Source organism: Perca fluviatilis, chromosome 9 (genome assembly GCF_010015445.1).
Source record: "Perca fluviatilis chromosome 9, GENO_Pfluv_1.0, whole genome shotgun sequence".
Classification (NCBI taxonomy): Eukaryota; Metazoa; Chordata; class Actinopteri; order Perciformes; family Percidae; genus Perca; species Perca fluviatilis.
In genome coordinates this window covers 15985405-16009574 of record NC_053120.1, presented here as the reverse complement: position 1 = coordinate 16009574, position 24170 = coordinate 15985405, and the positions used below count along the sequence as shown (strand labels likewise).

Genomic DNA, 24170 nt, shown 5'->3' with positions numbered 1-24170 from the left:
TACTCATTAGTTAATTCACAATGTGTTTTTATTTGTTTCATTTTGAAAACTTTGGGTCTCCATACTTATTGGGGATTTTCATGTTCAGGGAATGGGACAATCTTTTCATGCACTTTTTGAAGTGGCTTTTGTTCATTTATTTCGATTACTATTTAAAATGGTAGATTTTAGATTTTGAAATTCAAACTCAAAATCTACCATTTTAAATGCAACTAGATGTTCCATTTTATAAACGCATGTCCGTGGATTTCTTTTACTTTGAAACCTTGCGTTTCCTTCATTGTTGGCAGTCTGACGCTTGAGCAGTGCTTCCCTCCCCTGATGCACCCAGAAATTAACCACCGGTGACTCGTCGTCGTCACTCCGCAGTGGAAGATGGCTGCGGCGGACCGGCCCCCTGTTAGGGAAGGAGTACGGATAGTTTTTCTGTGTGTGGGCTGGTACACGGTCAGTTCGGGGGGCAACATCGTCAACAAAATCATCCTCAATGGATTCCCGTACCCGGTCACAGTCTCTCTGTTTCATATTATTTCTATCGTCGTCTTCCTCCCACCGTTGTTGCGGGCATGGGGAGTCCCCAGAACAGAACTGCCGAGCAGGTATTACCGGTGGTACATCCTGCCTTTAGCTTTCGGAAAATACTTTGCGTCCGTGTCGGCACATTTCAGCATATGGAAAGTACCCGTTTCATATGCGCACACCGGTGAGTACAGTGGATTTAAATTAATTTGGATAATAACGCGAGGCCACCTGGCTAACTTGATGATGTGTCTACTCTGTTCCATATTGATTATTTCCCAGGATGGCGAAGGCATGTCCTGCCCTACTCCTCCTCTGATTGGCTTACCTCGACATTCTTACCCTATCCCACTCATTTTGCCTAAAACCAAACCAAGCCAATCAGAGCAGGCAACGAGTACTAGCCAATTAAAGGGAGAATAGGGCGGGTCAAGCCTTCGCCATCCTAGAAACAAAATCGGCGTACCGTCCGCTGATGTTAGCTTCGTGGCTAACGCTGGACTACTCGGCCATATATATCTATGCTACTCGGCGACACAGACATGTAACTAGCTAGCTTGTGGGCCCCGGGTTAGTGTGGCGTCCCGGAGGTCGGGAACAGACAGGCTTTCACTGGCATAATTAACTTTACATGGGTCCTGTTAACTTCAAATCGGTCAGCTTTAGTCCCCCTTTTTAAAATAACCAGCTAACGTTAACTGGCTGCTGTTAGCTAGCTAGCCAACTTAATTAAGGCTAATATACCACGTCAGGAGGAGGATCTATTACTGAACCTGTTCTTTATTGCAGTGTGCTTCTCTAACTTTGATCTCAGACTGCCAGATAAAATCAAATCTCAACTACTCGTCTCGTGTAATTGATTTTTCTCCTAAGAAACCCAATGTGAAATGGTATTCGGTTACCTGCTGTGGAATTCAACTGACTACCTGTGTTATAAGAGCAGCAGCTTAAATGGGTACACTCAGTTTATACTTTCTTAGGTACACCTAGCTAAAACTGATTCAGTCTTTAATACATGCTTCCTTTATTAAGGTTACTATGGTCTTTTTTTGAGGCTACAGTTTGTGGTGAGATGTTTCTAAACTTTTGTCCTGCCTATTTCTATATCAATATTGGTATACTTAATATAAGAAACACATCTCAGTATAATGCAGCACAGTTAAACAGCACCACAACTTACAGCCACCAAAGTTACCATAAGGTTTAACCAACACAAACCGCTTCAACTGAACAGCCTTCATTAGACTGCTTTACCTAATAAAGTGACATCTGACTCTATAGTAAAACCTGTGAATAAAACAGTCCAAACTTCTAGTAATCTCTCTCACCTTGAAATAGATGTAAGTAAACTTTAAATCAAACCGGTTTAAACCACTTCAAAGATCCCTGGTGGTGTTAGAACCAGGTTTAGGAACTGGAAGGATTTATTGCAGTGCTATTGTTTTAAACTGTGCTAGTTTTAGTTAGGTGTACCTAAATAAACTGGCAACAGTCTTTAGTCAAAGTTGTGAAAATCAAGTAAGTAAACTTGAAATGGCACCTCTGCACACCACTTTAAAGACCCCTGGTGGTCTTTTCACCTAATTTGGGTGGCTTTGTCTGTCAGTGTTTTTTCCATCAACACTCTTAACTGGTTTTACCATCTAAAACGACAAAAGTAGACACATTCAATCAGTTTCCACTAGTACCATGACCATGAAAATGTACACTAAGTTGTCGGTCTACAGTAAATACAAACGTCTGCAATAAATCCTTCACTTGAGCTGTATTGCGTTACAGCGAGAAGTGTTTCCCATACACTGCTCCGTTTAATGCAATAAAGTTCAACAGCGCCATAAGCTAGCTTCAGCCTCCAAAAAGATCATGATCTGAACATTATACCCTTCATATTTAGTGCATTAGTTTTAGCTAGCTGAGTGTAAAATGTATGCATAAACTAGTCCTCCTAACTTCTGATAGTTTGTCCTAACTTCAACAAGAAGTAGACTTCAAAGTTAACTTCTACGCCTGTTTTGGCATCCTAAACTAATTCAAAGAACCATGGTGGATCTTGCGTGGACACAATTTTAGAGGCACAGCTGCCATGTCAATAAAATCTCTCTCTAAAGTTTTGAAGTTTCTTTGCTTTAATAGTTAGCTTCTATCCATGTGGATGGTAGTTTTCAATGGTGCTGAATCTAGTTTTGATTGTTTTTGATTGATTCTGAAAATATGTGTTATGTTGGTTTTTCTGTAATTTTAGTACCTTTTTTTTATATTATCAGGGTGCCACCCCTCTTTGAGTAGGGCTGGGTATCATTCAAAACTTTTCGATACCTATACCGTGACTTTGATACCGGTTCCTAAACGATACTTGGATACCAGGTTTATTAAACAAAATGAAATTACAATATTATGGCCCAAATCTTTGTATTTATTTTACAGCTCCATTCTACGTGAGCCCGTCTCGGTGTAACGTAGAGTTTTTCCTGCAGGTCTCTGCGACCTTGAACATTAGACAGCCAATCACAGACCTGATCAGAGCTTGGTAGAAGCATGCTGCATGCTTATTAGCTCACGGACTCTGATGAGATTTACTCCTTAGGTATTGAAATTGGATATTGAATGAAAAGGCATTTTTCGATACTCAATACTTTCAGGGCATTTATAGGCTTTATTCCGTCAGTGCCTAAAAAGTATTGAATTTGGTACCCAGCCCTACTCTTGAGTGAAACTCTCATTGTTGGTAACACACACCAGGATAAACCTGATAGTACGCCAGTCAGCGACTCAGTGACACAATTCAATAGAGGTGTGTTTGACAGAGGCATTGGCTCTGACGTAGGAGCATTTTATAGTCTTCAAACTTATTCAATTTTATACTTTCTAACCTGCTGCTGTTGAATGGCATTACATGTTTGTCAAGGAAACAGACTTTGTTATACTTTCTGAGATTGTTGTACTTTTCAAGCTGACATTGTCTCTTTTTTTCTGTCTTTTATTTTATTTTTTCTCACAGTCAAAGCTACAATGCCAATATGGGTTGTGCTGTTATCAAGAATTATCATGAAGGAGAAGCAAACCACAAAGGTGAGTAGGTTTCGACACAGCAAAAAATGGCACAAGGCCCGCTCTGTTTTAGCCCGTTTCTCCGTGTTTGAGACTAAGCAGTGGTGATGTGGCACAGTACTGCGCCTGTACTGCATCTCCTATTACGGCCATCTGCAGGGGCTTTTGTCCCTGAAGTTGATCAGATTTTCTGTGAAAGATCTTTTTGAGGACAAATCACCTGTAATGTCTGCACAGTTTTTTTATATATATATATATATATATATATATATATATATATATATCTCTCTCTCTCTCTCTCTCTCTCTCTCAACTGCAAGTGTTATGTCAGTTTCAATTGACTGATGAATTGAATAATCGACTAATCGTTACAGCACTACAATTATTGCCCGGCCATAAACACCTATGCTCATCATGGCCTGTGTGCACTGTAAATGAACTAAAATACAAAATTAGATGTGACAAAATCTAAATGGGCCCAGACACACAGATATTATACAAAACACCATATTTCGCTTAAGGAAATACGGTGTTATTGGGTACCGTTAAAAGGAGAAACTATGATGCATGTTCTGCATGCACAGCTGCTGTGTTCAGTTGTCAAACTGTTTAATTGACTATTAGTAGTGTGCTCTGTGGAGCTGTATTATATACGACAAATCAGATCTCAATGAAAAAAGAGAAAGAACCTCAACATCTGCCTCTACTCGATTGATTGCTTCTTGATTAGGGCAAAGTTCACAACGTTTGACATCTTTGGAATACAGCTTAATTTTCCTTCCAGAAGGTGGAACATTTTACAGTCTAGGTTTGCTAAATGTGAAATAAGGAGACCTGAGTCTCACATCAGCTTGTCATGTTTACCTTACATTCGACAGTTCAGTATACAGACAGGCTGGGTCCACAGCCAGGGAACATAGGTGTTGATGACGTGTTACTGTGTGCGTAGAGATCTTTTTTTTTTTTTTTGAGGAGCAGCCGGCCGCACTGTGCTACCCGTATAACAAAAACAAGCATCATAAAAGTAAACTTTATGCTGGAGCAGTTGTATTGGATTGCATTACATTGCACAAGTGTACCTAATAAAATGGACACTGTAAATCTTCCAAAGGCTGAGTACATACGACTAAACAGTGCCTTCATCAAATGCGTTTGTATAGTTTCCAACTTTTCCTTTTGAGTGCAGAAAGCCTTCAGGATGAATTTTCAAAATAAGTCGTGAAATGGGACAGAAATGTAGGCCTCTGCCAAAATAGATAAGACCTTTCAGGGTTACAAAAAAAACAGCCAGCCATGTTAGAATAGTGTGCTTGTGTTAAAAGTACTTATACTGGCTATATCAGTATGTTCAGTGTGTTAGCAGAAGATTCATGTGTTGTGTTTAACAAGTTATTACCCGGAACTGCTCTGCTTCAAGTAGTGCATCCTGTTGAAAAGTTTGAATCATCAACAAACACATTAAGAGATGTGGCTTAAAGGCACAGTCTACAGTTTTGATGTAGAGACAATTTCTGGCTAAAACAAGTTCCTAGCCTGCTTCTAAGTTCCTCATTATTGTTGCTTGTTTTTCTGTATTTCTTTTTGGCATGTATCAGACTTACTTGGACAATAAAACTGAGGGCAGTTGGATCTTTTGTGGGCAGTGAACTGAATCATCCCATTAGTAGTGTAGTGCAGTGTTTTCTCTGTTTCACTCTGTGTGGTTAGTTTGAGGGGTAGGAGAGTGGGCGAGTGCACAAGTGGGTTTCATAACAACTGCATGTCTCTTATCATTTCTCATGATCCAACATTTTCAACATGCAAATAACTCTGGCTGTAGATGTTTCTGATAGTTTCAGTCCATGAGGTGTTGTCCTCAAATGTGTGGTCTCAGATAGAAGGGTTAGTATGTCCAGCTGCAGCCTCTAAAGCTGGGAAAAATGTCTCATCATCTTAACATGTTTTTTAAGAGGTTGAAATGTGGCTGCGCTTTGGATTTTAGGCTTTGAGGAATGTTGGAAATGTCACCGTACACTCTTTACTTATTAGCCTGTTAAAGTTACAGTAAAAATTATGTGTTAATGTTACAGCAAAGCAATTTTTTTTTAATAATCAGTGTTGAGATAATCGCCAAACAAATATTTGGTGGCAACAGGCCACTCATAGTTGTAGGGATACAACAAACAATTATTTTCATTATCTGTTTATCTGCAGATGATTTTCTTTATTCATTTTTTTTTTTATCTATAAAATTGTATTGGAGTTAATTGGGAAACACTCCCTGATGAAGCAAATGGTGTTTTGCCACTTTAGTAGTTTATAAAGTAAAGTGGTGTTTGTCTTGGTTTCTGTGGACTACTAACTTTTTTTCCTCTGTGTGGTCCCTGTCGTAGGTGTATGTATCGCTCATCCCCATCATTGGAGGAGTGCTGCTGGCCACAGCAACTGAGCTGTCCTTTGATGTTTCAGGACTAATCAGTGCTCTGGCTGCCACACTGTGCTTCTCTCTGCAGAACATCTTCTCCAAAAAGGTGGGTGTAGGTATGTGTGGGGGTGTTGGAAAAATCAGAAGGGGCATATGGATTTCACAAGTGACCACTAACTGTAATTCCTTTTTTAAAGTGCTCATATCAGGCTCATTTTCAGGTTCATAATCGTATTTAGAGGTTGTACCAGAATAGGTTCATGTGGTTTAATTTTCAGAAAACACCATATTTTTGTTGTACTGCACATTGCTGCTGCTCCTCTTTTCACCCTGTGTGTTGAGCTCCCTGTTTTTAGCTACAGAGTGAGACATCTCACTTCTGTTCCATCTTTGTTGGGAGTCGCACATGCGCAGTACCTAGGTCAGCACTGCTAGCTAGTCAGTTGCAGAGCATGAGGGCATGTCACGCTAGCAGCTAGGCGATCATAATAACGTGTGTTACAAAGTGATGCACGTTTATCACAGAAGTAAAGGCTGGACTACAACAGAGCTGTTTGGAGCAGTTTGTGAGCAGTGTTTTCTGTTGGAGATGGTAAGTCCCTTTGGGGTGGACTTTGGGCTTTTTCACTTTGTAAACCTAATAATGTGCACAAAAAGATATATAACACAATAAAGGAAAGGGGAAAAGCCAAAAAGCATAATATGAGCACTTTAATGTGGCATATAAGACGAGCAAGATACTAGTCACGGTGGCATGTCTAATATCACCATATATGCAAGCTTCGGGCAGTGGGTAATTAGAAAATTTGACTTGGGTGTTAATAAGGTCAGTTAGTGTGGTTTAGATACCATTCTAAGTCGTATACAGTATCACGAGCTGATTTTTTTTTTTTAAGAATAATGCTTAGGAGGGACAGAAGGGAGAATCTAACCTCTAAATGCTGAAATGAGGTGGTCACTTCTACACCGTCTCCTGCCATGAGATGTTTGCTGTACTTACCCTTGCACATCTTTTTTTATGGCTCTGTTAAAATTCAATGTTCCAATGAACATATTCTCTGGATAACATCAAAGGGAAATAGTGGGAATAAATATTTCCTCTGCCTTTTCTTAATTGACCCCCCCCCTTTTTTTATTTTTTATTTTGTAAAGGTGTTGCGCGACACAAAGATCCACCACTTGAGGCTTCTCAACATCCTGGGCTTTAATGCTGTTCTCTTCATGCTGCCCACCTGGGTTCTGGTGGACCTCTCTGTGTTTCTTGTTAACGGAGACCTGGTGAGTAGCGGTAACAGCTATTTCATGACATTTGCACCACCTTGTTGTTGTGGGCGGTAGAGTTCAGCAGCATCTGGCTTGTTTTGGGACTCTGAACGTAGACTGACCATACTGCTTTCCTCACAGTCGGAGATCTCGGGATGGTCAGGTACCTTCGTCCTCCTGCTCATCAGCGGCTTTTGCAACTTTGCTCAGAACGTCATCGCCTTTAGCGTACTGAACATCGTCAGCCCGCTCAGCTACGCCGTCGCCAATGCCACCAAGAGGATCATGGTCATTAGCATCTCACTGCTAATGCTGCGCAACCCGGTCACCCTCACAAACGTCATGGGTATGATGACGGCCATAGTCGGGGTCTTCCTCTACAACAAGGTGAGTGACGCCGACCACTGGGATGGAGGAAGGGAGTAAGAGAGGGAAAGATGGAGGAGAAGTTTAAGGAACAATGAATCTTCTGTTGTTCCTTTTTAATTGAAAACTCTACACCAGTGCTGATGTACATATGACAAGCTAATATCGGCAGACAATAGTCCAATTTATGGAAGTTTTCAAACTAAGTTATTATGCAGTTTTTATTTTTTTTTTTTTTTTATTTTTAATGCTGCCTTGGCCTTATTTTGTAGTTAAAAATAAAAGTTTGCATAATAATGCATTTCTTTCCATAGCAACCAGCCGTCACTATTCCTAAACTGAACTGCTTGTGGCACTCTGCCTAAAATCAACTATCCATATCTGTCACTGTCTGTCCAACTTGGCTGTTTGCCATTGACTTAAATGTAAATAGTTAAGTTACACTTTTGATCCTCTTGGAGAAACATTTGACCCACAGAAACTATTTAGGATCCGTGGGCAGCCACAGTGCGGTGTTTGGTGTTTTTAAACCCCCAACGTCGTCTTCCAGGCAGCGCTGCCTGGAAGGCACTAGGATTAGGCAATGGTTAGGTGCCTTAAAGTCGACGGTCGCAGCGCTGCCTTGAAGTCGACGTTGGGGGCTTAAAACACCATTGAACCCACAGTGCAGTGGCAGGGAAACGACTCCAAAAACATCTATCTTAGGCATTCAAAATCTATTTGCCCTTCTCTTCTGCCAACAGGCCAAGTATGACGCTAACAAGGAGAAGAAGCTGCTGCCAAGCGCCAAACAGGACCTGATGTCCTTTGAAAACCCTGCGCTGGAGAATATCCAGGCCAACGGGTCATTGCCTTTCTCCCACGGCTCAGAGCAGCATCACAACTGGAACAACGTGCTGACCGACCACTTCCAGTACAGCCGGCAGGCCTACACGAAAAACTTCAGCAGCAACCACCAGTACGTGGTGTAAAGGAGGAGTCTGTCCTCGAGACGGGTGGCTGTCATAGACATTACTGTGTGTAGCCACCCTCCCAGCAGCGGGGGACAGCCCCGCTCCAAACACGAGACTGAAGGCAAGTGCTGTTTGTTCTGGATAGGAAGAATGAGATGGCCAGTGACGTGACCTCTCCCACGCTCCTCCCTGTTTAAACTTCACTTTCTGACAGCATCGCTGTATGTCATTGTTTATTTATTAGTTTGGTACCGACTGTATGGAATGGTCTGAGAGAAAAACAAAACTTAAAGCAACACCAAAGCACTTTTCCTCTTCGGTCCCCCTACAGGTTGGAAGCGGAATTGTCCATTACCGTTCTCATTCGAACTACAGATCCGCTACCCGATCTGGCAAACTTGCATAGTGCGGTTATAGCCGATAGAGGGCCACAAAGCGAATGCAGAACTGCCGTTCACCCTGTTACGAGTTGATGAACCACTGAAACGATTTAGGAAACATTATTTGAAGGTACAAAATAATCTTTGGTGTTGCTTTAAATCACGCGTTTAATACATTTTGGTGTCAGATTCAGCCATGTTATCCAGACACAGAAATGGGCCACAGCATGTGGACACGTAAAAGGTAGTCGATGATTTGCACCTTATTGTCTGGAAAATGTCTGCGTTTTCTTTTCACAACCAGCCATAGTTTGTTTTTTTTGGGTTATTTTGTTCACTTTCAGAGGAAAGGATGTCAGCTGTAATTATTTAATGTGAACGCTAAATTGCACCGAAACAACAGTCATGTTACAAACCAACAAATCTCAGTGGAAGGCATTAACATTTTGGTTTTAGGCATTGCATATGTATGGTTATAATTTTTCTTCATGAGGCACCTTTAAGGATGTGAGTAGAAACAATCAGTTTAAATTGTTGTCCTCGGTGAATAAAACGTGTTCCTGCTGGGGACTTGTTTGTAGACGGTGGAGAATTTTAGGTGACGGCTCCCTAAGAAAAGTTGGGAAATTTGTGTTTTTGTAGCTTTGGTCCGATGGTAGGAAAACTTGATCAGACTTTCACTTGGCGTTTTTCACCATGATAGCGGCATGGTAATGTCAGAAATGACCAGAAATTCATGGTCCCCAGAGGATGAATCCCCATGATTTTGGTGATCTCCTGACTTTTGGTTCGGATATTAATTCCCCCTCCTCAGGATACACTAATCAGATTTGGTGATCCTCTGACTTTGTATCTAGCGGCATCTTTAGGTCAAAATTTGAATTTGTTCAATACTTTCGTTTATGATTAAACTCCTGCAAATCTAATGGCAAACCAGTCTCAGCTTTTCTTTATGTTTAGAGATAATTAGCAGATGTTAGCATACTAGCATGTTATACTTGGTGCACATGGTAAATGTTACACCTAATAAACATCAGCATGTAAGCATAGTCATTGTGAGCATGTTAGCATGGTAACAGTAGCATCTAGACTGCACTCACTTTCCAGCGAGGTTCAAAATTACAAGTGCCTGATGAAGAAAAATGCCCAAATTTCAACAAAAAGGAATCCATTCATTGTGTCTGCAAGAAACTGATGCTCTTAAACTTGTTGCACACACAGATCAGTAAAAGGATCAGTCCCACTTGTTGTCAGCAAGTGTTTTTAACTGCCACTATCAAAGTACTTTTCAATACACACACACACACACAAGCCTCTGTGTCTTTGATCAAAAATTAACTTTCAGAGTGAGACCAGTTCTGTCACGCAGAACAGTCAGTGACCTCCCACAGATCTGTCCCTTTTCCCCAAGATAACTAATAAGTTCACAGTTTGTTAATCATGGAGCATAAATGTACAAAGTTAAAATTAGATTTAGCAAACTCATGTTCCATCTTTCTTCGGTAGTCTAACCCTGTAAAATGTAATGGAGATGTTAAAATTCATAATTTTGTTTGTCATAGTTTGGAGGTGAAGAATCGCTTTAAAATGATGCATTTTTTTTTTAAATTGATTATTGGTATTTATTGATCTGCGAAGCTTCTCAGGCAGTGAGATTTTCTCTCCTGTCAGGCTCTTTTTTTTCAGCCTGAACCAAAGCTGCTCCATCATGTTTTTTGTTTTTTTTAAACAGAGGCCCGGTTCCAGTTTGCACATCATGAAACAACTATATGTGTTATACAGACTGTGACTGTCTGTCAAGTGACTTTGAAGTGTTTTTTAATTTAAAGCATTGTTGAAACATTGGTGTCAAACGGTCACTGGACGGATTCAAAATGAGACGTGCATGAAATCACAGGTTTGGTTTGTGCAATTAAAGATTCAACTGTAATTTCAGGTGGACAAGATGTTTGATTATCATTAATTACACTGGCTGCAAAACTTAACTAATCATTTATTAATGAAAGGTCTTCTTTTTTTTTTTACTGCTTGAATCAAACTGTTTATTCCTGTAAACATCAGTCACTTGCTTTTCTCCTTGCAGGATCTCTGATGCACACAGAGCATCTTACTGCAGCTGTTTTTATTTTTATTTGGTAATTCAAATGTCTCAGCATCTGAAATTAACATTGTATTTCTTCTCAATAATTTTGTGGGGACAATGCACGTTAATTGAATTTTTGTAAAAGTGCCAGTTGTAGCCTGTGAGCTTGTTTTTTTCCAGCTGTAGTGCCTGGTAGATGTGGGTAAGGGAATAGTGCGGTTATATTCTAATTGGTTGTTTTTTTTTTTTGTTTTTTTTAAGTGTACAGTTTGTCTTCTCTGACAAATTTAAAACACTGTCACGCTATTTAGTCTGGAGGAAAAAGAGCTCTGTGGGGTTACTGTGCTCTAGGCTTCCCAGAGACAAACTAGTATCAATAATAGTCTTTTTGTTTTTGTAGAGAGAACCAGCTGTTAGTGCTAAGATAGTTTGTAGGATCTTGGGAACCCGTAGCTGCTCTGTTTTTCTCCAGCAGGGAGGGAATCACCGCCTGTTTTTAAAGAAAGATATAAAGTTGGCACGGATTGACCAGAAAACACCTGTATGTTGTCATGTAGTGAGTTCCAACAGGGCATAATTACAACCTTATTCAAATGTTGTTGTTTTTTTTTAAAGACTGCTGCCGTAGTTGTTTGTGTGTTTGACTATTGTACACTTTGAGGCTGTACTTTGTGGTGTTGGACTGTGTTAAATTGAAACCTACTCTAAGCAGGAATATCCGAAACTAACCACCACACCATAAACAGGAGCCTCAAAAAACGACAAAGGAGTCGAATTAAAACCTCTGAGATCTCCGGTGTCTGCATCGATTACAATTTTACATTTCAGAAAGGTAGCATTTATCTATTTGGATGTTATTCTTGACATTTCAACTGTTACGAAAACCTCTTTATTATCAACATTTTCTATATTAAAATTGAATTAAATGACTTTGACTAAAATTATCAAAATGTTGCTCATAAAGACAAAACGGCCGAGAATTAACACCCCTCTCTGCAGCTCTGTGGATGGCCCTACGATTGTTTTACAGCCGCGCTAATCTTGTGTCGTAAAATGTAAATGCTCTCAACTCCTGCAAGCAGCCATTTAAAGCACCTGTGATGAACTCCGCTTATATGCTACCTTCCCAACACCAAACCGCAGACAGATTTACTGAGCAAAGTGCCAGATATGTATACGTAGTCGGTGAAAACCAAAGCAGATCTTTAAGAAGAGTGGCTATCATTCCTCAGACGGCCAGACACCTGTAGATGCTTATTTCACTCTAACATCTTCCTGGTGTCTACCACTGTTCTATGAAGAAGCAGATGTCTGAAAATGCTGCTTTATGAGTACCAGTTGAGATGGATTACTGAACACTACGCAATCATGACTATAACTCTAAATCATGTATATTTAAACTTCTTTCAAACCGCTTTGTTCTTGAAATGTTGTCTACAACAGGTGGATCCTTGATACATTAAAGCAACACCAAAGCACTTTTCCTCTTCGGCCCCCCTACAGGTTGGAAACGGAATTGTCCATTACCGTTCTCATTCGAACTACAGATCCGCTACCCGATCTGGCAAACTTGCATAGTGCGGTTTTAGCCGATAGAGGGCCGCAAAGCGAATACAGAAGCGCCGTTCACCCTGTCACGAGTTGATGAACCACTGAAAAGATTTAGGAAATTTTTAAGGTACAGAAGAATCTTTGGTGTTGCTTTAAAAAGCTGATAGTTATCTCTTATTTAAAACCATTTTTTGGATATCTGCTCCTTTAGACGTCACACATGGTTTTTTTTAAGAGTCAATTGAAATTAGCTGGTAATTGACATATTTCAATACAAAAAGCCTTTTAATGGCGAACCTAAAAAGGAAACTTTGTCTGCATATCAGATTGGTGCTATACATTACATCAGGTGAAATGTGACATACCGTGCACCCCTACATGATTAGATAAACTTTTAACGTGACAATCGGAGTAAAATACTTTCATTGTGAGGGGTGAGTAAATCAAAACCAATCTAAATGTATCAACAGCTGAGAAATGTAATAATTATATGTTAAACGGCAGTGTGACGTTGACGGACAACATCCAAACAAAACTATTCAACAAAAAAGTAACTCAATCCCTTCATAGTTCAAGAATGCACTATTCACATCTCAACTTGCAGAAAGCAACAACAATACAAGTCAGATTTTAACATTTTAAGTCTCACTGCAGCTGCAGTTAATGTTTTTTGATTTATTTCATATTTTTTCTTCCTCGTTTTGCCAAACGCAGTTGGCAATAAGTATAACCTTTTTGATGTTGATGCACCACAGGATGGGGCCATTGTTTGCAGGTGGGCAAGATGTAAACATTCATACATTATGAGTTTCTTTATGATTTTGTTCAGTTTCATGCTGGCTGTTTCTGTACAGTAAACTGGGAGAACACTGTTCATTTGAATGTTGGCTCTCTTCTGTAAAGCTTTTAACTGGGATGTAAATTTTAATGAATGGAAAAAGAGGAGCTTACTTTGTAAAACTAATTATTTTTGTGCATCTTTCATGGATCTCGAGGCAGACTTTTTACTTAACCGATGTTAATAGATTTTTATTTATGGTGTCAAGGTACAAAAATGTTGTACAGAGGTGCAGCTTTGCACAGTCTTGTCTGCTTATGTTTAGTAAATGATCTTTTTAAATGTTGGGGAGGAATAAATGCATTATGGAATTCTGAACATATTAAATGTTATTATTAAAATGTATTTATACTTTATGCTTTTTATTACCCTTTAATTGCAGGAAATGTTCAACAAACAGAAAAAAAATGTGCTCTCCTCTGCCTGGCATCAAGGAACCGAAGCCCTATGTTCCAGTTTAAACTGGTTCATCTCAAGTTAAAACATCTGTAAATCACTGTAACAGCTGGTCAGGGCATGTAAGAAGAGCACGTGGAGGCAAATGTCTTCACCCAGGGTATAACCTTAATTAATTGACAGTGGTTTGTCTTAAGACCATATGTTTTTCTCAGGAGCTGAAGGAGGCAAAACCAGTGCTCACAGTGAATAATGCACTTACTGTATATTCATCAGACTACTTCTTGTTTGGAGTTTTTCCGCCCCCTAGTGGCCAAACATAATTATAATAAAAAATAATTGACTGCAGCATCAATTTAAGTTTAATTTAAGAATCCTTGAGCAGTGAGTCATATCAAAATAAACTGAGGACTTTTTCAAGATTTGCAAAGGATGTCATGCAAACTTGATTCCGTTTGTTTTACACGTTAAAGTGAGTACATCATGTATCGCCTTCTCGTTCTAGTCTTTTATCAAGAGAAGCTGTCAGTGTCGTGCATCTGTGCTTGAACTGTTCAGGGAAAGAAAGACATCTGCAAAAGGTCAAAGGTCAAAAGGACATTTTGAAGACCATCCTAGATAAAAGGTCCTGCAGATAGAGCTCAGTAACCATCCTTCTCCAGCAGTTACCAGTATGTTGCCTCCCCCCCTGCATGGCCGAAACTCCCTGAACAGCATTCTTACCAGTGTACATGTACAGGTAAGTTCAGCAGCGATATGGTTAAAGTCTAATGATACAAGACCAAAAAAAGTAGTCGATGGCCAACTGAAACTCTGTGACTGACTGCTTGCATGCTTTTTTTTTTTTTACGTTTTTCAATAAAAAAACAGAACCTGACTTAAAAAAAACTGAAGGCCGCTGACCCCATGTGCTCCGGAAAAAAGGTAGGCCTATAGCCTTATCCAGTAAAATAATCGGCATACAGCAGCTCTCTCTAACAAAGATATGCGACAGACAAATTTTGCAGAAGGCACGGTCAATCTTGTCAAACTCTGACCATTCACTCTTGGAGAAATTCATTCCTCTTCCCTCTGGGCGGAGATTTTGGCTCCCTAGAGCAACAAACAACCCGGTTCCTCGTGCAAGTAAAGCTGTAAACTTGCCCACCTCTTGAATGTTTTTATTAGTGTCACTTAGGCCTTCTCAGTGACAATGAAATCGCTTTTCCAGACAATCTCAAGGGATTTAATTTGACACTGTCCACTTTTTAATTGTTGAAATTGTTCTCAATCAATCTGTTGGTTGTGTGCTGCGAGGATGTTTTGAGGTTTTGTGCCTTCTTTTGTTGTTTTTTGTACCTCCAACTACAAATCAACAAAAATGTCCCCTAGAGGGACAATAAAGAACTCTGAACTGAAGAGGGTACAATAATCCCTATATAATACTCTTTGCTTATAGTTTAGAGTTTAATCTTTTCATTTCTAATAACTGCCATTGACAGGACCAATGTGGTTGAGTTTAAATCAGTTATTAAGGTGAAATATAATAAGGTGGTCAACACCGACAGCACCAGGAGTTCCATTCAAGACTAAAACAGTCAAACCGTGAAGACAAAAGACACCAAGGCTCAAGCTATAAGATCTTTAATACAAACATGAATCAGAAGCATTTAGTCAGTGCTTCATCAATCTCATATCAGTCTTTCAAATGTCTCTCCTCATGCAAAATGAACTGTCCCCATGGACATTGCTGTATCTGAGGGAGGAGGTCTGAATAAGGCACAAAATAAAGGCTTGGTCATGTCTTATTGTTACACTTCGGTAATAACATAAAAGTTAGTTTTTCCTCATCTGTCCCATGTCAATGCAGGAGACGTCTACATAGATGCAGGGCAGCTGTCGACTTTTATTTCATTAATAATCCAACAGGAGCCCTGAGGGTCCTGTCCAGCTGTGGGCCCACAGAGAGGTCACAGTCTTTTCATGCCAATGACATCAGCTCCGAGACAAAGTCCCTGCATCGAGCTGCTTGCAGCCTGAGAGAGCAGCAAACATTCATAGACGTCGAACACATCTTCAGTCTGTTTTAAGTCTGGCTCTCTGTGTTGTACACAGTGAATTTGACGGTGGCAGGCAGCTGAGTAATAATGTTTGCGTTGCACATCAGCTGGGTGAACACGTGGCTGTCCCTCATGAGATCAGGATAAAACGAATCCCTTTGTGTTGAAGGAGATGAACCTCTGCTAGTGCTGCTACCTTGCCTGGATAGATTTAGTAACCGCCGAAACAGAGACCTCCTGAGGAGGATGTAGATCCAGGGGTCGAGGATGGGGTTAACAGAAGCTATTCGGATGGCAGCCAGGTCAGCTTTGGGGTCATTTTTCAGCATGAAACGGTTGGCAAACACACGGACCTTAAAGAGAAAAACAAGTTACCATAGCTCAGATATTCATACTGTAAATACGACTTAATAAATCCTGTAATGTCTGCAAATATATACTGGAATAGGTTATTTTTTCATATTTGTCAGGTTTCCCAGCTCAAATCAAGGTTATCATTCCTTAATTTCTTATAAAACAGTTAGAAAGAACTATATGGACCCTATGATGAAATATAGACCACTTCACTGGTTCCCAACCTGTTTGGCTTATGTGCTCTTAAGACGAAGCAATTTCTACATGTGACCCTTTGTAGAGGTTTAATATGTCTATGAATTGTGGGCAGTTGAAATATTTGGATTTTCCTTTATCAAATTGTTTAATTTTACTACTTTTTGGAGGTCTGAAATGGGAAAACTATCAAGTATTTAACAGGGAAATTATTTTTTAGTTACTTTACTTGAGTTTTTCATGTAATGCTACTATGTCACTTAATTTATCTGGCAGATGTAGCTACTAGTTACTCTGCAGATTAAGATTTTACCTACAAAACATGTAATCATTTTACACAATATGATGCATCAGATTAATATCCAGGATACAATGGTGACGTTTAAACATTAAAATGCTGCTTACACAACAATGCATCAGTAATAATACTCCAACAGTCGACCTTTTATATTTTAGTATAGGCTACATTTTTACTGTAAGTCCACATGTTTTTAAGAGTTTTACTTGTCTAGTAGTTTTAGTAGTTACAGTTACAGTTTTACAAAGCAAAGGATCTGAATTCTCCTTCCATCACTAATTCATGTATCATAATGTTAAGACACCTAAGACAACAGTTAAACCAGCCTTATACATTAGTTACATTTTCTAGATGGAACAAATTGAAGCTTGTCCTCAAGTTGTGCTGCTCCATGCATAGGAGATTGTATACAACATCAAGAATCCTACGGTGGCCGAGACGTTTCAACACAAACACAAAAGAGTGTGAGCGTTTCAGAAAGAGAGGTAACTTTATAGATATAGAACAGTTGTGTTGTAGCTTTTGTATTTGTGTTGTGGCTTTTGTATTTGTGTTGTGGATTTTGCGTTTGTGTTGTGGCATTTGTATTTGTGTTGTGGCTTTTGCGTTGGTGTTGTGGCTTTTGCGTTGGTGTTTGTGTTGTGGCTTTTGTATTTGTGTTGTGGCTTTTATATTTGTGTTGTGGCTTTTGTGTTTGTGTTGTAGCTTTTGTATTTGTGTTGTGGCATTTGTGTTGTAGCTTTGTGTTTGGGTTGTGGCTTTTGCATTTGTGTTGTGGCTTTTGCATTTATGTTGTGGCTTTTGTATTTATGTTGTGGCTTTTGCATTTGTGTTGTGGCTTTTGCATTTGTGTTGTGGCTTTTGCATTTATGTTGTGGCTTTTGCATTTGTGTTGTGGCTTTTGTATTTATGTTGTGGCTTTTGCATTTGTGTTGTGGCTTTTGTATTTATGTTGTGGCTTTTGCGTTTGTGTTGTGGCTTTTGCATTTGTGTTGTGGCTTTTGTATTTATGTTGTGGCTTTTGCGTTTGTGTTGTGGCTTTTGTGTTTGTGTTGTGGCTTTTGTATTTGTGTTGTGGCTTTTGTATTTGTGTTGAACCGTCTTGACCACCGTAAGAACCAATTACTGGCTAATTACAATCCCACACTGACTCACCACCAACGGGGCTGAACAGGCCAGAACCACCGCGGAGGTCGTCACCAGCACTGCGATCATCTGCGTCTCTGCAGCCGAGGACAGAGCCCTCCACCTCTCTCGGACGCTGGATCTGGTGACGGTCCGCTGCACGGTCCTCTGGCGCATCAGCAGCAGAGCTCCGCACACCGCCAGGTTCAGCACGATGGTGCCCAGGATGAGCAGCAGGCTGACGGCGCCGTACAGGACGGAGTAAGCGGCGGCCAAAGGCTTGTTGTTGTGTTGTGTCCACCAGTCGATGAAGCACCAGGTGCCGGACTTCTGCAGCTTGCTCACCGACATGCCCATCATCGGGAGGCAGCAGAAGAAGATGTGACTGATGCAAATAAAGAAAAGGAACTTTTGCGCAAAGCGTCGGTCCACTCCCCACCGCTGGTAGGTGTACGGGCAGCATATAGCCAGGTACCGCTCTGCTGCCATGGCGCATATGATGCTCAGTCCTGTTAAACCGAAGAACAGCAACAAAAAAGAGTGAAACTCGCAGACATGGTGGTCCGTCAGCACATTGGGGTCCAGGTAGTTGGCTATGGTGAGCGGACTGGCCAGGCAGGTGCCCAGCAGGTCCGTCACCGCCAGACCGCACACCAGCGTGTAGAAAGCTGAAGATTTCCTCTCCTGTATTGACACTGAAAGGACGATTATTGCAATCAAATTCCCAATGGCGCCTCCAGCAAACATAAAAATGGGCAGAGCGATTGCTGTCTCGACGCTGGTCGTTTGTGAATTCTGAACCAGCGTGTCGTTTATGGAAACAGATCCGTGCGTCAAGTTCGGGCTCTCCATCGCCAAATACACCCATAGGCCGGTGTGTGTTAGCGATATTCCCTTTGGTCTGTTGTGGATTTGAGAGTGCGTTTCCGTTTTAACGCCCTGGAACAGAAGATAAGGATTCAGCAGGGGTCTTTTCTCTGGTAGTCTCATCCCCTCTGCTTTCCAGTAATCCAGATGCAATTAACCAGAGGTCGTAGCCTACTGAGACAGCCAGCAGCCTGACGGGGTGGATGGATGTGATGGGATGCTCTGAGCGATAGACAAACAGGAACAGAGTTTATGTTTGTTTTTTCTTCAATCTCCGCAGATGAGGTAGGATTTGCCGATGTTGGCGTCATCACAGCCCTGCGTAATTGTGGCAGCCTGTCAGGAAGTTAACTTGACTGGCTTGTGAGTAAATATAAAAGCGATGATGTACAGAGACAGAAGAGGCTTCAGCAGACTTTTCTCACCCAGTTAGACATGAGTCATATTCAGTGTTGGGCAAGTTTCTTCCAAAATGTATTACATTTTGGAAGAAACTTGCAAATTCAACTTGCCAAACAATGACAGTAACTAATCTATAGGCCTAATGCATTAGGCCTATATATAGATTAGTTACTGTCATTTGAGAGTAATTAGTTATTGCAATATTACTGTCTCTGAATTGTAACGCTTTACACTACTTTTGCATTACTTTTGAGTTACTTTCACTTGGCAGGTAGCTTGTGAATTTCACCACTGGATCAATAAAGTGTCATCTTTATCAACTTTAATACATCATAGATTATTCGTAATATTTTGTATAATTAATATGAATATGCAAAGTAACTAAAGCTAAGTAACACGTACAGTAGGCAAGTAGGAGAAAATGAAAATACTCCATTAAAAGTACCTTACAGTTGTATTAAAGTACGGCATAGTTAGGCCTACTTTCCACTGTTGATAAAATGCAATGGTATTTACATGCAGCAAGCCTAAACATCAACTCCCGACATGTTTCTATCTGTCAGCAGCTCGAACACACTGCTGTCCGCGCTGACGTACCGTCACCTGTTGTTGGGACACAGATGTTGTCCTTACCGTCTCTGGTTCTGGCTCTGATCACGGGAACAGTGACGGGACAGCTCGCTTCAACGCAGCGTAATAACTCCTGAAAATAATGTCCATCTCGCAAATGTCTCTGCAGTCAACTCAACCATCGAATACAGCAACAGGAAATAACACTCAGGGCTTTTTTTATTTATTTATTTTTACCTGTGAAGAAATGTTTAACGGTGTTGGTGAATTCTTAAAAAAACAAAACACCACTAAATGCGTTTATAATTGGAAGATATAAATCAAATCCAGACCTGAAGTCTTGAAACTCTCAGAGATTTTCTTTTTCTTGTGAAGATTGTTCCATCTTAAACTCTGCCCTTGACTGCTGAATCACGTCAACTGAGTCAGAGTGATTTCTGAAAAGCAAGGCTCATATTTCCTATGAAGTATTTCCTAATTAATTCCAGTGCCTTCGAGAATGTGGGAAAGTGGGAAGGTGTCAACAGTGTCAACACTCACACCCCACATACCGTAATAAAACCAGTTAAAACAGCCTACAAATCCATAACAAATGAGTTACAGACTTGCCTCGCTCCTCATCATTTTAGACATTTTTTTGTGAAATGTCAATGATGAAGTTTGAAGGTTTATTTTGTCTTCAACAGTGGTAGAAACTATCTGAAAAATAATATTTATAAAAAGCTTTATAACTTGACCAAAGGTTTGGCTGCAGAATATTGAATTAAACACATAACACATACATATATGGTTGGAAAAATGACCATCCAACCAATCAGGCCTGGTATTTACATTCATTCATAATGAAGGAAGGGAAGGATGGAAGAATACAGTGATGACCCTTCAGGACCAGCTTTGTCCCAAACAGAGATGACTGTAAATGGTTGTGAGGAACAACAGAAGGCTGATGAACGGCGAGAACACACACAGGACGTCAGTGCACTTAGCTTGCTCCGACTCTCCAGCCATCGCACATTAATTACAGCGTGACTTATGTTTACAGTGAGGAGCAGCAACGATGGTCTCTGTCTGCAGCCGACCTTAAAAGACAAAACACAACACCTCTCTGGGAGTTAAACCCCAGCTGCTCATCTCTGCTGCAGACAAAAGGGAGCTGGCAGATTCTAAAAACAACAAACCACTTAAGTAATGCCAAGGCTTGGAAACTACAACATCCACTGGAATGTCCTGCAGTTCGCAGTGAATCATGGGATGTACCAGCCGTCCCTGCACGGTTTATAGTGTTCTTAAATGTCGTAAAGGTAATTCATTTATTGCAAATGCATTTAATAGTTATTATATGTCCGTGGTTACTGGATCTTAGAGTGTAGTTGTTAGTGTATGACTAAGCTACAACACAGAACATGTCACAAAATACCCCTAAAATATCATAATAAAGGATTTCTATTTGTCTGTTAACTTACCTCTACACTCATCTTAAAACATGATTCAGCACTTAAAGTCACAATTGTTTCAGTATTGTTTTGTTGCTCTGCCTGTGATGTTGGTGAAAATCTGCTCAATCAGTGATAGTGAAATGTTGTATTGTGTAATGCCTGTCTGTTCAGTGGTGCTGTTCCAGCTGAGGCTACTGTTGAAGGTTGTAAAAAGTTAAACCATTGGTGATGTCTGAAAAATTTACTTTTAGTTGAATGAACACTGTAGCTGGAGGAAGCACTGAATCAACTGATTGCATCACACCACACCTAATCAGCATTGGTCTGGCTCACACCTACTCAAGTTTCTAAAGAATTAATTAGGTCATGGCTGTTATTTAGCATGAATCTAAAAGCTCTAGAAGACATATTGTTTAAACAACTTTGAGAGCCATCCCCTGTTGAGCCAGACTTTATTAGAACAAAGGAAATGCAAACTCTGTAAACTTGAATACAATCGGCACTACCATGATAAACGACCTTTGTCTGTGACCTGGAGTAAACTTGAAATTCAGAGGTGTGTCTTTAACCTGAGAGAGAGGAATATAATTCGGATCCTGAGAAAGATTCGGGGCTTCAATCTGTGACCCCGCAAGGGGAAGCATTTTGAAGACCGCTGTTTACAGTTTATTGTTTTGTCATGTCGCATGACTGATTGATGTAATTCCTGAAGAGGAGGCATGTCAACTCAGTCCGCTGTCAGCTGCAGTGTATCATTTGTTTTTGTCATGTCGTTTTCATCATGCTGTTTCATTAAACCTTTTGCTTAACTTTCAATTCGACCCCAGCCTCTCCTTCCTCCTCAGAAATCAAACGAACACGTCTCTTTAAGATTTCTTACACTAGGAACCTGGCAAGGTAGAGGGAGAGAGGCGGTGGCAGCTTTCTGTGTAGTCTCGCTTTGCCAGACCTTCATCCACAGCGTTGCGCAGGAGGGTCTGGCTAGTCAACACAGCATTCCGGGATGGGAGAAAAATGTGCTCTGGTTTATTGTCATTTTATGCAACAGCAAACAAATTTGCTGTCCTCTGTGGCTTTAAAGAGCAATGGAGGAATATGACTCCAAAATCAGCCAACTTGATGACAAAGAGAACGAAAAACAAGTTAAGAAATCCTGGTCACAGTGCAGGGCCGTGGATCCTCCCAGCTCGGCCTGTGTGAGCCATATTGTTTGACTTCTTCACTCTCACTGTTCTTTTTAAAAGAGAAACTTAAAACTCCCTCAGTACTGTGGTGACAGTAGGCTAATCTACTGTGCATCCTGTCTTTGGTGGTTTTTCAAAGTGGATTGAATCAGATATTTTATGTCCTCCGGTTACTAACGTTTCTGCCAACTGACCTAAATCGTTTGGGTTTGCATATTATTTTGACTTTTAAAAAGAAAACTCATTTAGAGGAGCTTTTTGGGATATCCGTGCTTAATCTGACATGAAACTAAGTGTTTCTTTGGGTTTTCAACAAATTAGCTTCGCTTCCTGAGAAAATGTTTCAACATGCAGAGAAGCTTCTTAGCTAGAGTAGAGAGAGAGGCAGTTTCATGACTGAGACTTTTCTCCACAAAACAGCCACTTGTATGCTCTCACACGGTTTTCAGCCTTCTGGGTAACATTTCCGACTATGTATGAAAGGAAAAAACTGTGATAAAAGAAGTATTCAGATCAGGAATACATTTTTGGAAGTACAATTATTTATTAGCATTAGATGAGCAGATCGACACAACTGGGGGTTCAAAAGGGACCCACAGCTCAATTTTTGAATGTTAATCTGCATTGTGACAAGTAATTATTGCTGTCAGATAAAGTACATGTAGTGGACTAAAATGTAGGCCCTACTGTAGCACCACAGGGATTTTGGAACACAAAAGAGGAGGTGAAAAAATAATGAATATTTATATTCCACTTCAGTATATTTTTACTGAAGATCAGAAACCAATGATATAGACTGCAGAAAATCTTCTGCATACTTTTAAAGGTTGCCACAAATATTATGACTATTGCATAACTGGATAAAAGTACCAAACTTAATTCAAAGGTCTTTTATTTTATTTTATTTTTTTAAACAAACTCAGCGGTGCAGTGCCTGAGGCTATGAATGCCTGAATAAAATGACTTGAAGTGTAGTTTATTTAGTTTTTCTAATAAAGGAAATCATTAAAATGACACATGCAGATATTCCTGAGAGAGTGAACAGTCAGTGGTGCTTTAAAGGAGCACTCCACAGGTTTTATAAATGACGTTCAGTTTACTAATCACGAGGAGTAAACCACTCAGCCTGAGAAAACAGTATACATGAGTATAACGTCTTCTATGACTCTGGAGATTTGTAGATCTGAGAAAATAACCATGATGATGTGATTTTCTTTAGTAAGCCTGTGTTAAAAACTGGAGGCATGGAGTTCCACATAAGAGGGTATTTAGTTGGCGGTTGGGGGGGGTCTAATGAGTTGACACGCTAAACTGAGATGGTGACTATGGTAAAATTATTTATTTTAAATTTGTTACTGTAGAATTGCATCTTGCACATGTTAGCATGCTGACGTTAGTGATTTGCTGTAGGCTCTAAGTCTTGTTTTGAGCTGTAACCTTACTTTATGGAAATGCTATACTAAAGTACTAGAAATTAAATTATATATAAATGAAGTCCAAATTAGTTAATTTTGCCACAAATCAACTAACAATCCTATTGTAAGTGGTATACACGAGACATGACATAACTTTATTATTATTTCGGGAGTAAGATGTTCTTTCTCTCTGGTTCATGAACCCTTCAAAATCCTTTCAAGTAAAGATTTAATAGTCGTTTTTTTAAATAGCACTTTATTAACATTTCCTGTTTTTTGGTTCCTCTCAACTATCCTTCCTGCAGAAGTTTTCAGCTAGCTCAGATATTTTTTTTGGCAGCCAGACACATTTATTGTAACTACAATTTTAAGAAAATACCACAGAAAACGAGCATGTCCTTGAGGAAACACATGACCTTACACTCATCCCCAGAGAGGGACAGCACCATGTGCTGACTACCCTGCCGATTACAGCCTCTCCAGT

The 24170-nt window shown here is 40.1% G+C and overlaps 2 protein-coding genes across 2 annotated transcripts; one reads left to right on the top strand and one right to left on the bottom strand.

The window, feature by feature from the left end:
- The first annotated feature begins 375 nt into the window (after positions 1 to 375).
- slc35e1 (solute carrier family 35 member E1) lies at positions 376 to 13750 on the top strand. Its single transcript, XM_039811039.1, has 6 exons — positions 376 to 703; positions 3518 to 3588; positions 5940 to 6077; positions 7124 to 7249; positions 7376 to 7621; positions 8344 to 13750. Exons 1-6 carry the CDS (start codon positions 376 to 378, stop codon positions 8569 to 8571), a joined length of 1137 nt encoding a protein of 378 aa, XP_039666973.1. The 3' UTR covers positions 8572 to 13750.
- A 1658-nt stretch (positions 13751 to 15408) lies between these two features.
- On the bottom strand, positions 15409 to 19025 carry LOC120565334 (prostaglandin E2 receptor EP4 subtype-like). Its single transcript, XM_039811038.1, has 2 exons — positions 17843 to 19025; positions 15409 to 16193 (listed from the first exon to the last, which is right to left on the bottom strand). Exons 1-2 carry the CDS (start codon positions 18800 to 18802, stop codon positions 15867 to 15869), a joined length of 1287 nt encoding a protein of 428 aa, XP_039666972.1. The 5' UTR covers positions 18803 to 19025; the 3' UTR covers positions 15409 to 15866.
- Positions 19026 to 24170: the final 5145 nt, after the last annotated feature.